The 18209-nt window shown below is 55.2% G+C and overlaps 1 protein-coding gene, 1 long non-coding RNA gene and 1 pseudogene across 3 annotated transcripts; 1 reads left to right on the top strand and 2 right to left on the bottom strand.

Annotated features, from left to right (window-relative positions):
• Nucleotides 1-5233: 5233 nt before the first annotated feature.
• On the bottom strand, nucleotides 5234-5494 carry LOC309858073 (large ribosomal subunit protein eL43 pseudogene; annotated as a pseudogene). Its single transcript has one exon. The product of its transcript is annotated as a large ribosomal subunit protein eL43 pseudogene (transcript).
• A 3751-nt stretch (nucleotides 5495-9245) lies between these two features.
• On the bottom strand, nucleotides 9246-10244 carry LOC309858072. Its single transcript, XR_014308033.1, has 3 exons — nucleotides 10154-10244; nucleotides 9495-9536; nucleotides 9246-9385 (listed from the first exon to the last, which is right to left on the bottom strand). It is a non-coding gene; the product is annotated as an uncharacterized lncRNA (long non-coding RNA).
• Nucleotides 10245-13706: 3462 nt separating this feature from the next.
• LOC309858078 (uncharacterized protein CXorf49 homolog) lies at nucleotides 13707-17820 on the top strand. The gene is made up of 6 exons (XM_082750770.1): nucleotides 13707-15235; nucleotides 15816-15972; nucleotides 16518-16597; nucleotides 16869-16914; nucleotides 17530-17571; nucleotides 17681-17820. Exons 1-5 carry the CDS (start codon nucleotides 13907-13909, stop codon nucleotides 17568-17570), a joined length of 1653 nt encoding a protein of 550 aa, XP_082606896.1. The 5' UTR covers nucleotides 13707-13906; the 3' UTR covers nucleotide 17571; nucleotides 17681-17820.
• The last annotated feature ends 389 nt before the right edge of the window (nucleotides 17821-18209 follow it).

The following is an 18209-nucleotide window of genomic DNA, read 5'->3' as shown; positions in this document are numbered from 1 at the left end:
TTGTTTGGGGGTGCCTGGATGGTGCAGTTGGTTAAGCATCCGACTCTTGATTTGGGCTTGGGTCCTGATCTCAGGGTCAGGAGATTGAGCTCTGTGTTGGGTTCCATGTTCAGCGGAGAGTCGGCTTAACACTCTCATTCCCTCTGCCCCCACCACCCCCTCTCTAAAATAAATAAATCTTTATTTATTTTTATTTTTATTATTTTAAAAAATATTTTATTTATTTATTTGACACACAGAGAGAGAGAGAGAGAGAGAGAGAGAGAGAGAGAGAATGAGCACAAGCAGGGGGAGCAGCAGAGGGAGAGGGAGAAGCAGACTCCCAACTGAGCAGGGAGCTCAATTTGAGACTTGATGCCAGGACCCTGAGATCATGACCTGAGCAGAAAGCAGACGCTTAACTGACTGAGCCACCCAGGCGCCCCATAAATAAATCTTTAAAAAGAAAAGAAAAAAAATGTCTTTTGAAGAGATGGAAAAGCCCTAAGCAGAATCTGAAAAGACCCTTTAAATACTTAGTCATTTAACGTAAAGTTTTGACATAAATGTTTCCTTTGTTTCTGCTTCAGGCCCATCCTTAAGTAAGAGAGGAGAATTAGGGTAGCTGAACTTCTAAATAAAGGTGCCAAGAGAATGGGGCAGTATTTGCAATGGGAAATGCTATGTATCTTTAGGCAGAGGTGGTGGCCCCAGAGGATCATTTTGTTCCATTTCATCTGTCAATGAAATAAACAACCATGACATTCTTTCAACTGATCCTCTCAATGCCATAAAGCAGCGTGGAGCCTAAACTTGAGCCACTTTGGGGGAAAGCAAGACTAGAAACAAAAGCAGGGGAAACTACTGGGGTGAGGTCTAACTTTTCAGGAATATTCTTCTAGCTTTGCTCCCTACCAACAATAAGGCCTTGAAGGGCTGCCCACACCCTTCTGCTGTTTCTTCTGCCTGTCCATGCCCCCACACCTAGTCTTACACATCATTGGTCTCAGTTTCTGTCTAGGGAGAAGAGGAAGAAAAGGGTTGCAGATGGGGAAGCAGGGGTGAAGGCTGGTGTTAAGAGGGAAGTGTCAAACAGGCAAGGGAAATGCGGGGCACCGCCATCACCACGCCCACCACCTTTATTGGCGAATAACCCCTTCAGTCCCAGTGGCTAATCAGCTAACTACGAAGGACGGGAGGAACTCCAAAGGCGTGGCGTCCACCCCTTACTTCCCAACAAACAACCTTGAACGGCACTGCCCTCAGCTGGTCAAATCATCGTATTACAACGCAGGTCCTTTGTTTTGGATTTTTGGCCTTCATTTCTTGCTCTCAGGGTTCTTGGTCCTCCAGCGCTGAGAGGAAGTGGATGGGGAAGGTAGAAATCTCTGAAAAGCTGTAACTATAGTGCAACACCTTTGTGGGTTTTCAGCACAAACTCACAATTAGATTCCGAATGAAAACATACCACTCAAATATGGAATAACTATTAAAAAACTGAGATTGATTTATATACTATAATTATGTAAACATCATTCCTGTCATTTTTAGTAAAATCTATGAAATTTGGAACATAAGGCTATCAATATAAATTAAATGAAGTTACTAATCTTAATGAGGCCTGTTATGAATAAAGGAAATAATTTTAGTTTTACTTCTGGATATAAGATAATTACAATATGTTTATACTACTATGTTATTTCCCTTAGCATTGTTCTTTCGCCATTTATGGTGGAAGGTAATATAGATAGGGAAAATGTCACGATTATATGCATATTTTAATAAATGATTATCAAGTTAATGTCTGTGTAAACTCCCCGGGTCACAGAAGAGAACGCTGTCAATATCCCCCAAGGCTCCTGAGGTTTCCCTGTCTGGTTTCAGCCCCATTTCCTCCTCCAAAGAGGAAATCCACAACCTTACTTCTGTGACCACACTTTCCTTGCTTTTCCTCGTGGTTTTATACACAATACATGCATCTTTATTTTGTTTTATTTTTCAGGAGTTGGGGGAGAGGGACAGGGTAGACAGAGAGAGAGAATCTTAATAAGGCTCCATGCCCAGCATGGAGCCCGACACAGGGGCTGATCTCACAACCCTGAGATCATGTCCTGAGCAGAGATCAAGAGTTGGACCCTTAACCAAGTAAGCCACCCAGGTGCCCCTATATATGCATTTTTAAATGATACATCAATACTGCCCATTATTTACAATTATATGAATGGAATCATTAAATATGTCCATATTGTTTCTTGCTTCTTTTATTCACTTTCATATTTGTAAGATTTGCTCTTATTATTCTGTGCAGCAGTACCTTGTGCATTTTTGCTGATGAAAAAGTATTCCCTCATATAAATGTGCCACAAATCATTGATCCTGCCCACAAAAGTAGAAATCTGTGTGGTTCCCCTATGATAGCAAAAATGCTGCTCATAAACCTTTCTGTCTTGCCATTAAAGGGGTATTTGTTTTTTTTTTAAGATTTTTATTTGTTTATTTGACAGACAGAGATTACAAGTAGACAGAGAGGCAGGCAGAGAGAGAGAGAGGGAAGCAGGCTCCTGGCTGAGCAGAGAGCCCGATGCGGGACTTGATCCCAGGACCCTGGGGTCATGACCCGAGCCGAAGGCAGCCGCTTAACCCACTAAGCCACCCAGGCGCCTAAAGGGGTATTTGTAATGTATATGTTTAAAAGGATAGTTGAAAGTTAATGAAAACTGTTAGAAAAAAAGCAGCATAAGCTCAAGAAAGGATGAAGGAAGGAATAAAGGTAAAATAAATTAGTGAAAGAGGAAACAAGTATACAAGAGATAGAATTACAAAGGCAGGAGTTGGTTCTTTGGAAAAGACTAAAATTGGTGAAACTCGAAGGAGCTTGGTCAAGGAAACAAGGGAGCAAAGCACCAACATTGGAAAAGAGAGGGTAGAAATAGCCACAAAACCAAATGATCCAAATTAAGTTGTGGGACAACTGACATCAAGAATATCCTGGTGTCGGGGTGCCTGGGTGGCTCAGTGGGTTAAAGCCTCTGTGTTCAGCCTGGGTCATGATCCCAGAGTCCTGGGATTGAGCCCCGCATTGGGCTCTCTGCTCAGTGGGGAGCCTGCTTCCCTCTCTCTCTGCCTGCCTCTCTGCCTGCTTGTGATCTCTGTCTATCAAATAAAATCTTAAAAAAAAAAAAAAAAGAAGAATATCCTGGTGTCACGCACGGAGGACAGAACATCACCTGTATAGTATTCCTGCCTGTGTTTAACCTGAAACTAAACAGGAGAAAGCAATCAGACAAATCCAGCCTAAGAAGCTTTCTGAACTCCTGGACCAGATCTTCAAAAGGCAATGTCATGCAAGACCAAAAAAAAAAAAAAAAAAAAGTCTGGGAAAATACGTTAGTTTAAATACTAAGGAGACTTGACAACTGAAATGCAATGGATGATCTTTACTTGGAAAGATGAGGGTTTTTTGTTTGAGATCAGGTACAAAGAACAATATTAGGACAATGGGAAATTTTGAGTGAGAATCTAAACTAGGTATTATATTGTCTCAAAATTAAATTCTCAGAGTGTGATATCTGCATTAAGATTTTGTAGCAGATCACAATTTTTCTTAAGAAATGTATGTTGTGGGGCGCCTGGGTGGCTCAGTGGGTTAAGCCTCTGCCTTCCGCTCAGGTCATGATCTCAGGGTCCTGGGATTGAGCCCCGCATCTGGCTCTCTGCTCGGCAGGGAGCCTGCTTCCCCCTCTCTCTGTCTACTTGTGATCTCTCTCTCTGTCAAATAGATAAATAAAATCTCTAAAAAAAGAATAAAAAAGAAATATATGTTGTGTATTTAGGGACAATAAACCATAATTTCTTCAAGTAACTCAAATGATTCATGAAACATTTAAACCACACACACAGAGGGGAGGGACAGAGAATGACATAAGTGACAAATAATAATGCGTAAATCCAGGTGAAGGATATCTGAGTGTTCCTTGCAATTGTCTTGCAATTATCTGTAAGAGAGACATTTTCGAAAGTAAAATTTGGGGGCGCCTGGGTGGCTTAGTCGTTAAGTGTCTGCTTTCATCTCAGGTCCTGATCCCAGCGTCCTGGGATCAAGCTCCCCATCAGGCTCCCTGCTCAGCAGGAAGCCTGCTCCTCCCTCTCCACCTGCATGTGTATCCTCTCTCACTGTCAAATAAATAAATAAAATCTTTTTTTAAAAAAGTAAAATTTAAGGAAAAAGAAGATATTAAATGCCATTTTATGTCTATTAGTTTGCAAACTCAGAAAAAGGTAACCAATATCTAGAAAAAAATAACTTGCCAAAAGTCACTCAAAAAGGAATAGCCAACTTGAATTGTTCTATAGCCATACAGAAATATATCACTAGTTAAAAAGCTTAAGAAAAAAAAAAAATCCAGGTTCAGGGCGCCTGGATAGCTCAGTTGTTAGACATCTGCCTTCAACTCAGGTCATGTGGGATCAAGCCCCGAGTCGGGCTCCCTGCTTAGCGGGTAGCTGCTTCTCCCTCTCCCTCTGCCCTTGCTCGTGTTCCCTCTCTCGTGGTCTCTCTCTCTCTAGCAATTAAATAAATAAAAATGTTTAAAAAAAATCCAGGCTCCTCCATTGACTTTGGACAAATACTTTAAGCAAAAACTTTTTGTTTTTTTGGCAGAAACATTTTTAATGTGACATGAATTCATAAAAAAACGGGAAAACGAAGGACACTCTGCAAAACACTTGGAGGATAGAATAACCTGGATACTAAATCCTGTCAAGGACAAGTTGAGAAAGGAAAATGACTGATCAGTCACACACTCATGATAAAGAAAAAAGAATCAGTAACAGAATATTAGCAAACTGAATTCTACAGGATATAAGAAGGAAACCAGAAGGCGCTATGATGAAACTGGATCCATCCCAGACACACAAACTTGATTTAACTTCAGAAAATAAATTGCTACAATATTCCACATTCACAAATTATAGGAGATCATTGTGAACCTCAAATTCAGAAAAATAATTGGTAGGGTACAGTATCCGTTCGTAATGTATTTTTCACAATTTTTTAAAAGTTCAAGATTATTTTTTTTTAATTAGAGGATTTTTAACTTCTGAGTCTTTTGAGAAAGCAAAATTAATGCAACACAAACCAGAAGATCTAATTAATAAATTTAACAACAAGCCGAAGTAATTTTGTTACATGAAGTAACCCATTTATTATAGGCTAGCAGTGTCTCAAATGCGGGAGCTTCTTCTGCTCTTTCAACTACTTCAGCCTTATGATGGCCAACTTTACTGTGACTGCAGAAGTGGTATTGTATGTCCAGGCAACACAAGCAACAGTTTTCACTCAGGAGCCACAGTGCCAGATCCCGACAGCTCGTCTTCTCATCTTGGTTTTGCCACAAAAGGAGCAAGTGTACTTAGCATACTGCTTAATTTCAATCTTCAGCATTTTCCCGAGGGAGGCACCATAACAGGTTCCATATTTACCCACAGTTCCAACCTTCTTGGTGCATTTAGCCATGTTGCCGCAAACTAGGTCTGAGCCCAGGGAGCAAAGTTCAAGATTATGGAGATAGAATTTGCGTTAAGGTCTATGAGTCCTTCCAAACTCATACTGTTAGGGAACCACAACCACAGACTACAAAATTTTCATCACCCGCCAAACCCAAAGTGCTCTGAGAGGTAAACCCCTTCTCTCAACCCCAGACACTGGCAACCACTGATCTGTTGTCTGTCCCTATGGTTTGGACTTTGTAAGAATGTCACAAGAATGGAATCCTATGGTATGCAGACTTTACACTTGTCCTTCAAGAAAGGGACCCACACATATGGCAAGTCTGTAGGTGTCATGTACCATTCCTCACCTGGGTAGTAGCTACATGGCTTGATCACTTCCTATCCATTTGTCAAATTGCAGGCTTTCCACAATCATGTATACATATGGTGTAACATAAATATAATTAATCCTTACCTTCCTGTAATTTATCCTATCTTTGTGAAGGCTATTTATTAAATAGCGATTGTTTTCCTTTAAAAGAAAGTGGAAAAGTCAGGACAGCAGTCACCTCAAGAAAACTGGGGAGACAGGTGACTGGCATGGGGCAAAAGGAGGGTTTCAACTTACTGTCAAAATTTCTCTAAATCTGAGCGGTAGTTACTAGGATGCCAACCTGACAAGAGCCCAGGGCCACTGAGCACCCTCTAGTGATGCCGATGGTGCCCGCAGGGATCATGCAGGTAACAGGTCACATGACCACCCTGACACCCACAATGTGCGGGCAAGCCAAAGCCAGCGAACACGGGAAAGAGTCTTCCCACCTTAAGGTCAGTTGAGTAGCACGCCGAATGTAGCTGAGTAGCACCCCACCGCTGCCATGCAAGGTAACATATGAGCCGATTCCAGGAATTAGGACGTGGATATCTTTGGGGACCATGCCTGTGCCCACCACGCCCAGCGCCGTCTCTGGTGCACACTTCCTCCTGCCCTCCTTGGGTGTGCCCATCCCCCTCAAGCGTTGGCAGAGAAAGGGTGGCCAGTGGTGCTGGTGCCGGAGGAGGTGGAGAGGGAGTCATCTGCCGGGGGCCTGGGCAGGCAGCCAATTGAGAACGAGGCCGGATGGGGCCTAGGGCTCCCCAGGCCAGTTGCCACCGCCTCCCTGGCTGAAGTGCAAAATGAAAGGGGCACTAAATAAAGGCAGGGGACCCACCTCCTCCTTTCCCTTTGGACCCACACGTACGCCCTTAGTCTGTGCCTCACCATCTGCCACTCGCTTCCCCCTGGGATGGGAAGGTGCCGAGCCACAGCCTGTGATGCATGTGTTTACAGCAACAGGACTGCGGGCTACGCGATCTGAATAGGGAACAGAGCTCGTGTGCTCAGACGTTAGAAGGGAGGCTGGCAAAACTAGTCAGCCAGGACTGTGACCAGACCATCCTCGACCCACTCTCCCCTTCCTGGTGCTGGCCACCATGGCTCTGTACCCCCAGGGGCGCTGTGGGTGCTGGACGTCTCCCCACTCACACCTTGACCGCGCCAAGGCCCACGGACACCCCAGCCAGAAGGTCTCTCCCAAACACATCCCCGCAGACGACAGCGCACCGTGTTACCCCGCCAAGAGAGAACCACAGGGTCCGGGTGAAGGCCGGAGCCCCGCAACCAGGCCCACCTTCTCAAGCGAGGGGTTTGGAAGGACAGGACCGAGTCCCACGGACGTGCCTTCCCAGGCTGAGGTCTGTGCTTGTCCCACCCGGTGGGGGATGGTCTGGCCACCTGAGTTGGTGGCACAGACCTGCCAGGGAAGGCAGGCTGAGAAGAGGGAGCAAGGGGGGAACCAAGTCGGCCCAGTCTTCCCCACGGGGAAGCCAGTCTCTACTTCCCAGCCTCACTGTGCCCATCCTGCCCTTGTCCCCGTTAGCTCCTGGCAGAGCAGTCTCCAGAGCGAGCTCCCTGCTGCTAAGATGAGGCCCGCCCTGGCCACTCCGAGGTAGCCTTCCCTCCCACTGCCCTTCCTTCAACACACCCAGGAGGTCTCAGACCTCAGAGGATCACAGAGTCGGATCCTCAGCCTCCTCTGGGGGCCCGTGACCCTGAGCATCCCCGCACCCCGTCCGGGGGCTCTGGGGACTTCCACGTCATTTCCCTCCAGTTATACCCATTTAACGGCACCCCCTGAAAGGTAGGGCCGCCCCTTGTTTCCGCTCGTTCAATCCCTTGTAGGCCCTTGACCACAGTCTCCTCTCCCTTAACACCCTGAATCACGTCGCTCTCCCTCCACGGACATTATCTTATCCCCGATTAGTTTTATTCTCTCTCTCTCTCTCTCTCTCTCTCACTCACACACACACACACCAATACACACACCAACCATGACCCTCGAACCTCCCAGCCTGCTTTCTGTGCCCGAAACACCCGGGCTCTCAGGAAGGGTGTCTGGTCTGGCAGAGGCGACCCTCACCTCACTCAGGCCCAGATCTGACCCTGAGTCTCAGGCCACACAGCCCTGGGCCCCGGCTGAAGAAAGGAAGCCATCCCCGCCCATCAGCGAGGGCGACATGGAACACGGAGTCTGGACTAAATCTTCTGTGACCTGAAGGAGCAGTCGGGGAGCCTGAGCGGGGACACGGAAATAGCGCCTCCAGAAAAATCTGGGTCATGGTGGAGGTCAAACAGCATTGGAAGAGGACTACGCGGGCACATCGAGACCCGTCACGCACCCTTGCCATGGAAGGGGATGGCCACTTTGCAACCAAGGGACCGGAGACGACCACGCTGGAGGAGGGGGTGAGGTGATTTGGACAGGAGGGAAGGGAGAGCTCCGGTGTCTAGCCCATCCGTTTCTGGCTGCTGGCGGGCCCTTTGCCCCTGGTCGGCCCAGAGCCCCCACAAGCCTCATTGCGCCCACCTCCAGCCCAGAGACGAACCTGTGCTTTTCTGCCCGGTTCCCTGACCTTCCTGTACGGGTTCCCTGTACATGCTCAACAACCCCACTGGGCTGTGACTTCTGCCTCCAACCTGCCACTGAACCCAAGGAGGGAGAAGTGACAGGGTTGGAAACCCAGCCTCAAGGCCCAGGGCTAAAGAGGAGAGGGGAAGGTGCACCAGTTCCCGCGCCAGTGGTCCTCGGGCGCGGTGGCACCAGAGGGAGGGAAGGACTCCGCAGAGGGCGCTGGGCCCAGGAAGGGCCAAGAGGAGCTCAGCTGTGCTTTCTAATGCCTGTTGAAGCACAGGGGCAGGGAGGGCCAGCGAGGGAAAGCCACAAGCCACGGGAGTGATCAAGGACGCTCAGACAGCAGAGCAGGGAGGCTGGGAGGAACAGGACAGCAATCCCAAGGAGGGAAGGGAAGGGGGGCTGCTGCAGCTCTGGCAGGGGTCCTGAGTTCCTGCTGAAGGGGGAGGGGTCGGGGGCAGGGGATGAATGGCAAGCACCCCCCCAGACTCAAAAAGAGAGGGACATGAGGGAAGAACCTGAAGGGGACCTGCGGGGGAAAGGGAGCAAATGCTCAGGTGGCCAGACAGAGCCCACGCAGACCCCAGAGGGGGCACCCAGCATCCAGCACCCAGCACAGGCCCACCCACTCTCCCCACAAGGAGAAGGCCTACCACAGGACCCAGGAGGTCCTGTTCAGGCAAAGGCTGGGGCAAGGAGCAGCTCCCTGCCCTGCCCCGCCACTCCCCTCCCCTCTCCCACCCCTCCCCACTGCCGGCCCAGCCCCCTCACCCCACAGAGAGGGCAGACCACAGACCTGAGAGGTGCTTTAATTTGAAACTGCTGTGAATGGGCCTGGGGAGGGGGCAAAAGAACAGGGAGAGGAAGTCTTGGCCGAGGTCGAACAGGAGGGAACCGGCTTGGCCACAGCTCCCTGGCTCCAAAGGCACCAGATGCTCCTCGTGCGCAGAGATGCTGGGCTCAACCTGTCCGACAGAGCAGGCTCAGGGAGGAGCAGCAAGCCAGGGCCAGCCCCCGCCCTGCTGCACGGGCCACCGCCACGGTGCAAAGGGGAATGGAGTGTGTAACACTCACTTCAAAGGCTCTGGAACTTGTCAGTCAGGGACCGCATGGCCGCTGAAACAGAGACAGGCATAAGCAGACCCTCCAGACCCTCCAGACGTGGGGAGAGGAGCCCATCCCCCTGTCCCCGTGGGGAACCGCCTAGCCCTGCAACCTGAAACCCCCTCCAGCCCCTATCCCAGGAGTGCAGGCCTGACTCACTCAACCACCACCTCCATTCACTATGGACACATCCTCTAAAGGAACGCGATGCGCAGGTACTTCTCCAGCTTTGGGGCACATCCCACTCGGTCAGACTCGGACACACACACACACACACACACACACACACACACACACGTCTTGCAAGCCATACCAAGGAACTGTTAAAGGGAAAATCAAGGCAGCATCTGCAAACGTCCTAAAGGAGGGAGACCTGTGCGACCTGTTCCCGCCGCCGGCAGAGCGGCCACGCAGGAGAGGCACGACTGAACCGCCTGTGCGCACACCTAGCTGCACACGCACTGTAGGCTCCTGGGTCAGGCCTGCCAGGGTCTCCTCCCCACAGGAACGATGGTCCCTGGGAGGCCGCCTGCACCTGCAGCCCATCTCGGGTCCTGCCCTGGGGACCCCCACCCCACCCCGCAGCCTGCCTCTGCCCCAGCCCGGCCCCAGCCAGAGGTTCCTCATACCAAGCTGCTCTTTGAGATCGTCTATTTCTCTCTGTAGCACGAGACACTAGGCCGGTAGACAGCAGACACAGAGAGAGAAACCATTAGTATCCTCTGGCTTCCTCTCTCCTCCACCTCCCCCTCTCCCACGGGTACTACATCCCCAGGCCCAGTGGCTAGACCCCCAGAGGCTCCTCAGTGGAAAGGCGGTACCTTCCCTCTGTGGTGAGCAGATCGGGGTGGGCGGGCGGGCGGGGGCACCCAGGTCAGTCTAGCCTGGACCCGGATCCCACCCTCTAGTTTGGGCCTGCCTTTCTAGGAGCCACAGGAAGCATTACCCGAGGTCAGTCCTGTGCGCCAGCTGGCGGCTGCTGCTGCCTCTCTGGCCTTGGGGGCTGGTCAAGTGGCTCCTGGTCACCTGAGAGGGAAAGAACGTCCAATCCAGCTTCCAAGGCCCCCAGGGAGGTGCAAAGGGCCTCAGCGGGGTCCAACGTGAGGCAGCACCACCCTCTGCTGGCAACCAGTGGCCCCTGCTCCGCCAGCGGCTCCAACCTTCTCTCTGGACCCATACCCCCTGTCCCCCAGGGGCAGCCAGCCCATCCTTGAGGGTGGGCCCCAGGGACCGTGGCTCTGGCTCGGACTCTCCCAGAGCAGCATCGACAGCCACCCCTGGCAGGAGCAACGCGCCCAAACAGGACTCATCAGAAGAAAGGCTCCGTGCTGCTGAAAGGCTGGCTGTGTCCGGGGCTGCAGTTTGGGGCACTGCCACGCATCACCCCTGCTGCACAAACCCCACGTGGGGGAGGACGCGGCTTAAGGTCGATCCTGTCCACATCCCACATCCTGTGCGAGAAGCTGCCCGGGGCGGCGGGGCGCAGAACTGAGCCCCCAACAGAGCCAGAGCCAGAGGTTCCCCTCCTCCTCCCCTCTCCCCCGCACTCCTCTGACACCCACAAGACTCACCGAAGGGTGCAGGCCCTCTGGGCAGGACGTCTCCCTGGCTCGGAGCCAAGGGATCCGAGCTTCCTGGGACTTGGGGGGCTCTGGCCTGGATGTCACCAGTGTTGCATTCTCCACGATGCATGCACAAAGAAGATGGCCCTGGCCTCTGTTTTGGAAGACATCTCCAGTCCTCAACTTGACAACCGATGCAAGTGGCAGCTGGGGTGAAAACCCCCACCATGGATCACTGGTCTGTGTGGTAACAAGCTATCACGACAGGGCGGCCACGTGGATGCCCTGACACCGGTCCCTGACACTGGTCCTGCCACACCAAACAGGTAAGTTGAAACCGCTATCGGAGCAGGGCGGGGCTGAAGGGAGGGAGTCAGCAGGGATTGCGGACGCCGGTGGAGACCTATAGGGTGCAAGCAAAGAGGAGACACGAGAGCCCCAGGGATGACGAGAGTGCGGAAGGTGTGAAAAGGCTCCAGGATTCTGTCTGCGGGGGATAGGGACAAGGAGGCTTCCACTGGCTCCAAAGGCAATGTTCCCTAGGAGGGCGGTGGGGAGAAGCGATGCTACTGTATCCTCCGTGACCAATTTAAGCATGTCTGAAACAGCACCATGACTTTAAGAGTCAGTGGGAGAAGTGGGAGAGGGCATTTTCCACACACAGGCAGGGACAGTGGTGGGGAGGGGCACGCTGGAGGAGGCGGCTCATCGCAGAGTTAGAGTGTGCCCAGTGACATGACACTGGGCCTCGGAGCTCACAGACGTGAAGTGTTCAGGCACCCCAGGCCTCTCCTGGGGATCAGCTAGAGTAGGATGCGGGAAGGAGAGAAACAAGGGGCAGACAGAAGAGTATGAATGGGAAAGAGGAAGGAGAAGCATGGAAGGAAGGGAGGGCCCTTGGAGTAGGGGTTGGGTGGCAAGCAAGGGAAATTCTAATGGGCCGGGACCTCACAGAAGCCAAGGGAGAGAGGGACCAGTCCCCAGATGTCATGACTGCTCAGCTCAGAGAAGCTGGGAACCCATAGTGTCAGGAAAATCTGAGACCACTGGCGCCCCACTCCCACCGCCACCACCACTGTTAGGCCTACTTAGCTGTACCTTGCTCCAGACCTCTTGACATTCTCGTACCTACACCTCTACCTAGTCTAAATATAGGAGTGGTTGGTGGTTTTCAATTCATTTCATTATTTGCCAATGTGTGTCCAGCTCCACTGACCTCCAAATTGCTCTATTCAGTCACGAGGGTGCTTTGAAACCTGTAAACGTGGCCTCTCGTGTTCCTTCTGACTGCCGCCTTTCCCATCCTCGGGATGCACACTTCCCCGTTGCTTGCATCCCTCTCCGCACTGCTGGGAACGTGGAGTGTTCCCAGTTTTTCTCATCACCAACGTCCTAGCGCGCACGTGTCCTTCCTTACCCACTGCGGGAATGAGCGAGTCTCCAGAAGCAGCACCGGCAGCAGATTTGCTGGATGGTAGTTAGGGAATGTGGGTGTTCTCCGCTTTAAGGTTTTCCACTCAAAGCGAGCACTCTGCCCCCAGACTGCGTGCTTTTGATCCTGCCAGGGATCCCAGCAATCCTGATGACCTTGGGCGAGTGGCTCAACCTCTCAGTGCCCGTTTCCTCCCCTGTAAGAGGGTGGTAACCGAGGGTACCTCAACCCTACGCCTGTCTTGTGGGTGCGTGACTAGTTAACTACAGTGCTCACGTGAGCGCCGGGCATGTGGCACCTATTGTATAAGTTGCTTTGCATCGATTCTGCCAAATACCTCCCAAAAGGCTGCCCTGGGCCCCCACCCCCACCCAGAGGGCAAAAGCACCGCTTTGCTCACAACCACTGCCACCCTTGGAATGGTTCAGCTCTTTGATCGTCCCAAGTCCAGATTCTGAACACCGATTCGAGGTTTTAGTTCACACCTCCGGCAATGGTGATGGTGAGCAGCTTTTGGTGCCTGCACTGGCGGCTGGGATTCCCTCTTTTTCTGAACCGCCTCGGAGAGGAGGAGGAGGGGCCGGCAGGAGGGGGGCAAAGCCCGGCCTGTGCACCAGACCTGCCTGCCAATACAGTTCCCGGAGCAGAGAGTCACGGACCAACTTGATGGTCCATCGTGGTCAAGTGATTGCGACAAAGACTGAAAGGCGCGTAAATATGACATCGTTTGCACTCGGGCCCTTCGCAGGGAAAGTATGCCCGCCTCCCGCCCCCCCATCCCCTGATCGGTGACTGCGGGCTTCCCGTGCCCAGTTTCCCATCGGGTCCTAAGTGCCACTGTGGAAAACAGGCCGGCGAATCCTCTGTGCGCTCCGTGCCTCACCTCCGTCCCGACCTTTCGTCCCCAAGACCCGGGAGACAGGTGCCGCCGCCCCCCGACTCGGTGGATGGAGAGACGGAAGCTCAAAGCGGTGACTCTAAGTGGAAAGCAGGTTCTGGGCAAGGGAGGCGGGACCAGAACAGCCCGAAGCAACGACAGGACTCACGGACACCCAGCTCCCACCCGCTGCAGGGAGAACCAACGGCGCTCGACCCCATTGGTTAGGGCCTCGAGGGGCGGGCCAACAAGGGGCGCATTGGTTGGTGGGGGGCGGACCAATGAGGAAGCCGCCGCAGTCCCGCCGGAGGCGCGCGCAAGCCGCACGTTGTTTGAGGCGATCTCGAGCGGTTCAACGCCACGCCGCGTGGCGTGGAGCCTGTGGTGAGGGCCCGCGTCGTGCGGACGCCGAGCGACTCCCGCTGCTGCTCAGGCGCCCTCGCCTCTCACCCGTCACGCCGGGACCAGGGCGGCCGTCTCCGTCAAAGCCCGGCTGCGCGGCGTCACCGGCATGAGCACTCCGAATGAGGGGTCTGTCTGGGGAGCGGGTTTCGGCCCCGAGGGCGGGGAGCAGGCCGGCGTCCGCCCCTCCGGCCCCGGGGCCCCGTGGGCCCCGCGAGCCCCGCGAGCCCCGGGAGTAGGTCTGGATGTGGGCCCGCCGCGGAGCGGCGAGGGCGAGGGCGGGTTCGCAGACGCCGAGGGCTTCGAGTCCGAGCGGGAAGTGCTGGAAGCGGGAGGGCCGGTGCTGTGGGGCCGCGAAGGCCGCCCCGGCTCCCCGGCCGACGACAAGGGGGACGCCCCGGACTACGCGGCCCACCTGGCTGACGAGTCCGCGGCAGACCTCGTGCAGCAGCTGACAGACCGCGACGGCCTGGGCCTGCGGAGAAACCCGTCCCCCGAGAGCTGCGCAGCCGAAGCGTCGGGCGGTTGGGCGGGCCTCGACGCGGGGCCCAGTGGGCGAGGCGCGCTCGTTCTGGGCCGCGTGGAGTCGCAGCCGCCTTCCGCCGCCGCCGGGCTGCGCGTGGCTGGGCCCCAGGGCAGCCGAGCCTGGGGGAACCCGAGAAGAGGCGCTAAGAGCAGGGCGAATGCCAGGGCGGATCGCCAGCGGCCCTCCGCCGCCACCGCCGCCACCGCCGCCACCGCCGAAGGCCTGGGCGCCCCGCTGCCTTCCGACCCTGAGTCCTCCGATGAGTTCGGGGAGATACAGCTGATGAGGGTGAGCATTTACTCCAAAGAAGGAGGCCAGGCCAAGCCCAGCAGCCCCGAGGATCCCGGGGACACACCCAGACACTCGAATTTCCGCATCAGGGAGAATTTCCTGCACGTGCCGGGCCCTTTCCTGACCTCGGCTCCCCGAGGATTCACTTCGGTTGTGGAGAGGCAGGCCATCGGAGAGCTGGACATGCCCTCCTCCAAGAAAATGCAGAGCGTGGTCTGGGGGAAGGGGGAGAGCAGGCCCACCTACCGGGGAGCTACTGCTGTTGCTGCGACTGCTGCTGCTGCTGCAGGCGGCTTGCCCCGGGCCACCTCTAGGAGGAAGGTGACCCAGGAGAAGAAATCCCTAGGGGGCCCCTCAAGAGTCACCTCGGGGAAAAGCTTTCCTTCCTGGGGGCAGAGAGTCTCGGCAGCTCCCCTGGAACCGGCCACCTTCCCCCCAATCTCTGGTGTCCCGCTGCTTGGCAAGTCCAAGAAGCATTCCGTGGGCCCTTGGGGAATCAAACAGCCCAAGCACACGGGGGCCGGGAAGAAATCGGTGGCCAGGAGGACTCGGGAGGCGGAGGTGGTGGCGTCGGCAGGAGAAGGCACTGACTCAAGCAGAGACGCATTCCCAAAGGGCCAGGTGAGTAGGCCATGCTCCTTCTCTCTGGGTGCCCTTCCTCTCCCCCTGCCCCTCCGGCTCTGCCCAGTTCTTTACCCATGCTGCCTCTGTCCCTACTTCAGGGGTTGCCGTGGGTGCCCCTGGGTCATTGGGATCACTGGGATGGCAGATCGGCTCGTCGGTCGTTTTCACGGGGGCAGGTATTAACTTGGGGTAGCACTGCGTGTGAGCCCGGCACCGTTATGAACCCTTGGCACGTTTCCTGCCTCCTTCCCCCAGAGAGGGGTCTGGATGAAGGGAGGGCTGGTAGCTGATTGGAAGCCAGGAACCCCTTCAAAGTTTGGACCACGACCCTTCAGGCTTTAGCTGCCTGGGCTTTGTCAGTGGCCTACTCGTCTCCCTGGCTCAGCCCTGCCTCCTGGCCTGGGGCTGATTGAGGGAGAAGGTGCCAGCCAGATCGGGCTCTGAGTTCCCTTGCCCATTCCCTGCCTCACCTCAGCTCTTATACACACGTGGGTACACCTACACACACACACACACACACACACACACACACACACACACATCCCAAGGCCAGATGGGTGAGAAATTTTTCTTTTAGCTTCCAAAACAGAGGCCAGGGCCATCTTGTTTGTGCATGCATCGTGGAGAATGCAGCACTGGCGACCTCCAGGCCAGAGCCCCCCAAGTCCCAGGAAGCTCGGAACCCTTGGCTCCGAGCCAGGGAGACGTCCTGCCCAGAGGGCCTGCACCCTCCGGTGAGTCTTGTGGGTGTCAGAGGAGTGCGGGGGAGAGGGGAGGAGGAGGGGAACCTCTGGCTCTGGCTCTGTTGGGGGCTCAGTTCTGCGCCCCGCCGCCCCGGGCAGCTTCTCGCACAGGATGTGGGATGTGGACAGGATCGACCTTAAGCCGCGTCCTCCCCCACGTGGGGTTTGTGCAGCAGGGGTGATGCGTGGCAGTGCCCCAAACTGCAGCCCCGGACACAGCCAGCCTTTCAGCAGCACGGAGCCTTTCTTCTGATGAGTCCTGTTTGGGCGCGTTGCTCCTGCCAGGGGTGGCTGTCGATGCTGCTCTGGGAGAGTCCGAGCCAGAGCCACGGTCCCTGGGGCCCACCCTCAAGGATGGGCTGGCTGCCCCTGGGGGACAGGGGGTATGGGTCCAGAGAGAAGGTTGGAGCCGCTGGCGGAGCAGGGGCCACTGGTTGCCAGCAGAGGGTGGTGCTGCCTCACGTTGGACCCCGCTGAGGCCCTTTGCACCTCCCTGGGGGCCTTGGAAGCTGGATTGGACGTTCTTTCCCTCTCAGGTGACCAGGAGCCACTTGACCAGCCCCCAAGGCCAGAGAGGCAGCAGCAGCCGCCAGCTGGCGCACAGGACTGTCCTCGGGTAATGCTTCCTGTGGCTCCTAGAAAGGCAGGCCCAAACTAGAGGGTGGGATCCGGGTCCAGGCTAGACTGACCTGGGTGCCCCCGCCCGCCCGCCCACCCCGATCTGCTCACCACAGAGGGAAGGTACCGCCTTTCCACTGAGGAGCCTCTGGGGGTCTAGCCACTGGGCCTGGGGATGTAGTACCCGTGGGAGAGGGGGAGGTGGAGGAGAGAGGAAGCCAGAGGATACTAATGGTTTCTCTCTCTGTGTCTGCTGTCTACCGGCCTAGTGTCTCGTGCTACAGAGAGAAATAGACGATCTCAAAGAGCAGCTTGGTATGAGGAACCTCTGGCTGGGGCCGGGCTGGGGCAGAGGCAGGCTGCGGGGTGGGGTGGGGGTCCCCAGGGCAGGACCCGAGATGGGCTGCAGGTGCAGGCGGCCTCCCAGGGACCATCGTTCCTGTGGGGAGGAGACCCTGGCAGGCCTGACCCGGGAGCCTACAGTGCGTGTGCAGCTAGGTGTGCGCACAGGCGGTTCAGTCGTGCCTCTCCTGCGTGGCCGCTCTGCCGGCGGCGGGAACAGGTCGCACAGGTCTCCCTCCTTTAGGACGTTTGCAGATGCTGCCTTGATTTTCCCTTTAACAGTTCCTTGGTATGGCTTGCAAGACGTGTGTGTGTGTGTGTGTGTGTGTGTGTGTGTGTGTCCGAGTCTGACCGAGTGGGATGTGCCCCAAAGCTGGAGAAGTACCTGCGCATCGCGTTCCTTTAGAGGATGTGTCCATAGTGAATGGAGGTGGTGGTTGAGTGAGTCAGGCCTGCACTCCTGGGATAGGGGCTGGAGGGGGTTTCAGGTTGCAGGGCTAGGCGGTTCCCCACGGGGACAGGGGGATGGGCTCCTCTCCCCACGTCTGGAGGGTCTGGAGGGTCTGCTTATGCCTGTCTCTGTTTCAGCGGCCATGCGGTCCCTGACTGACAAGTTCCAGAGCCTTTGAAGTGAGTGTTACACACTCCATTCCCCTTTGCACCGTGGCGGTGGCCCGTGCAGCAGGGCGGGGGCTGGCCCTGGCTTGCTGCTCCTCCCTGAGCCTGCTCTGTCGGACAGGTTGAGCCCAGCATCTCTGCGCACGAGGAGCATCTGGTGCCTTTGGAGCCAGGGAGCTGTGGCCAAGCCGGTTCCCTCCTGTTCGACCTCGGCCAAGACTTCCTCTCCCTGTTCTTTTGCCCCCTCCCCAGGCCCATTCACAGCAGTTTCAAATTAAAGTACCTCTCAGGTCTGTGGTCTGCCCTCTCTGTGGGGTGAGGGGGCTGGGCAGGCAGTGGGGAGGGGTGGGAGAGGGGAGGGGAGTGGCGGGGCAGGGCAGGGAGCTGCTCCTTGCCCCAGCCTTTGCCTGAACAGGACCTCCTGGGTCCTGTGGTAGGCCTTCTCCTTGTGGGGAGAGTGGGTGGGCCTGTGCTGGGTGCTGGGTGCCCCCTCTGGGGTCTGCGTGGGCTCTGTCTGGCCACCTGAGCATTTGCTCCCTTTCCCCCGCAGGTCCCCTTCAGGTTCTTCCCTCATGTCCCTCTCTTTTTGAGTCTGGGGGGGTGCTTGCCATTCATCCCCTGCCCCTGACCCCTCCCCCTTCAGCAGGAAC

The sequence above is a fragment of the Mustela nivalis genome (genome assembly GCF_964662115.1).
Source record: "Mustela nivalis genome assembly, contig: HAP1_SCAFFOLD_1828, whole genome shotgun sequence".
NCBI lineage: Eukaryota > Metazoa > Chordata > Mammalia > Carnivora > Mustelidae > Mustela > Mustela nivalis.
Note: the sequence above shows the minus strand (reverse complement) of the source record. Positions and strands in the feature narration are given on the sequence as shown.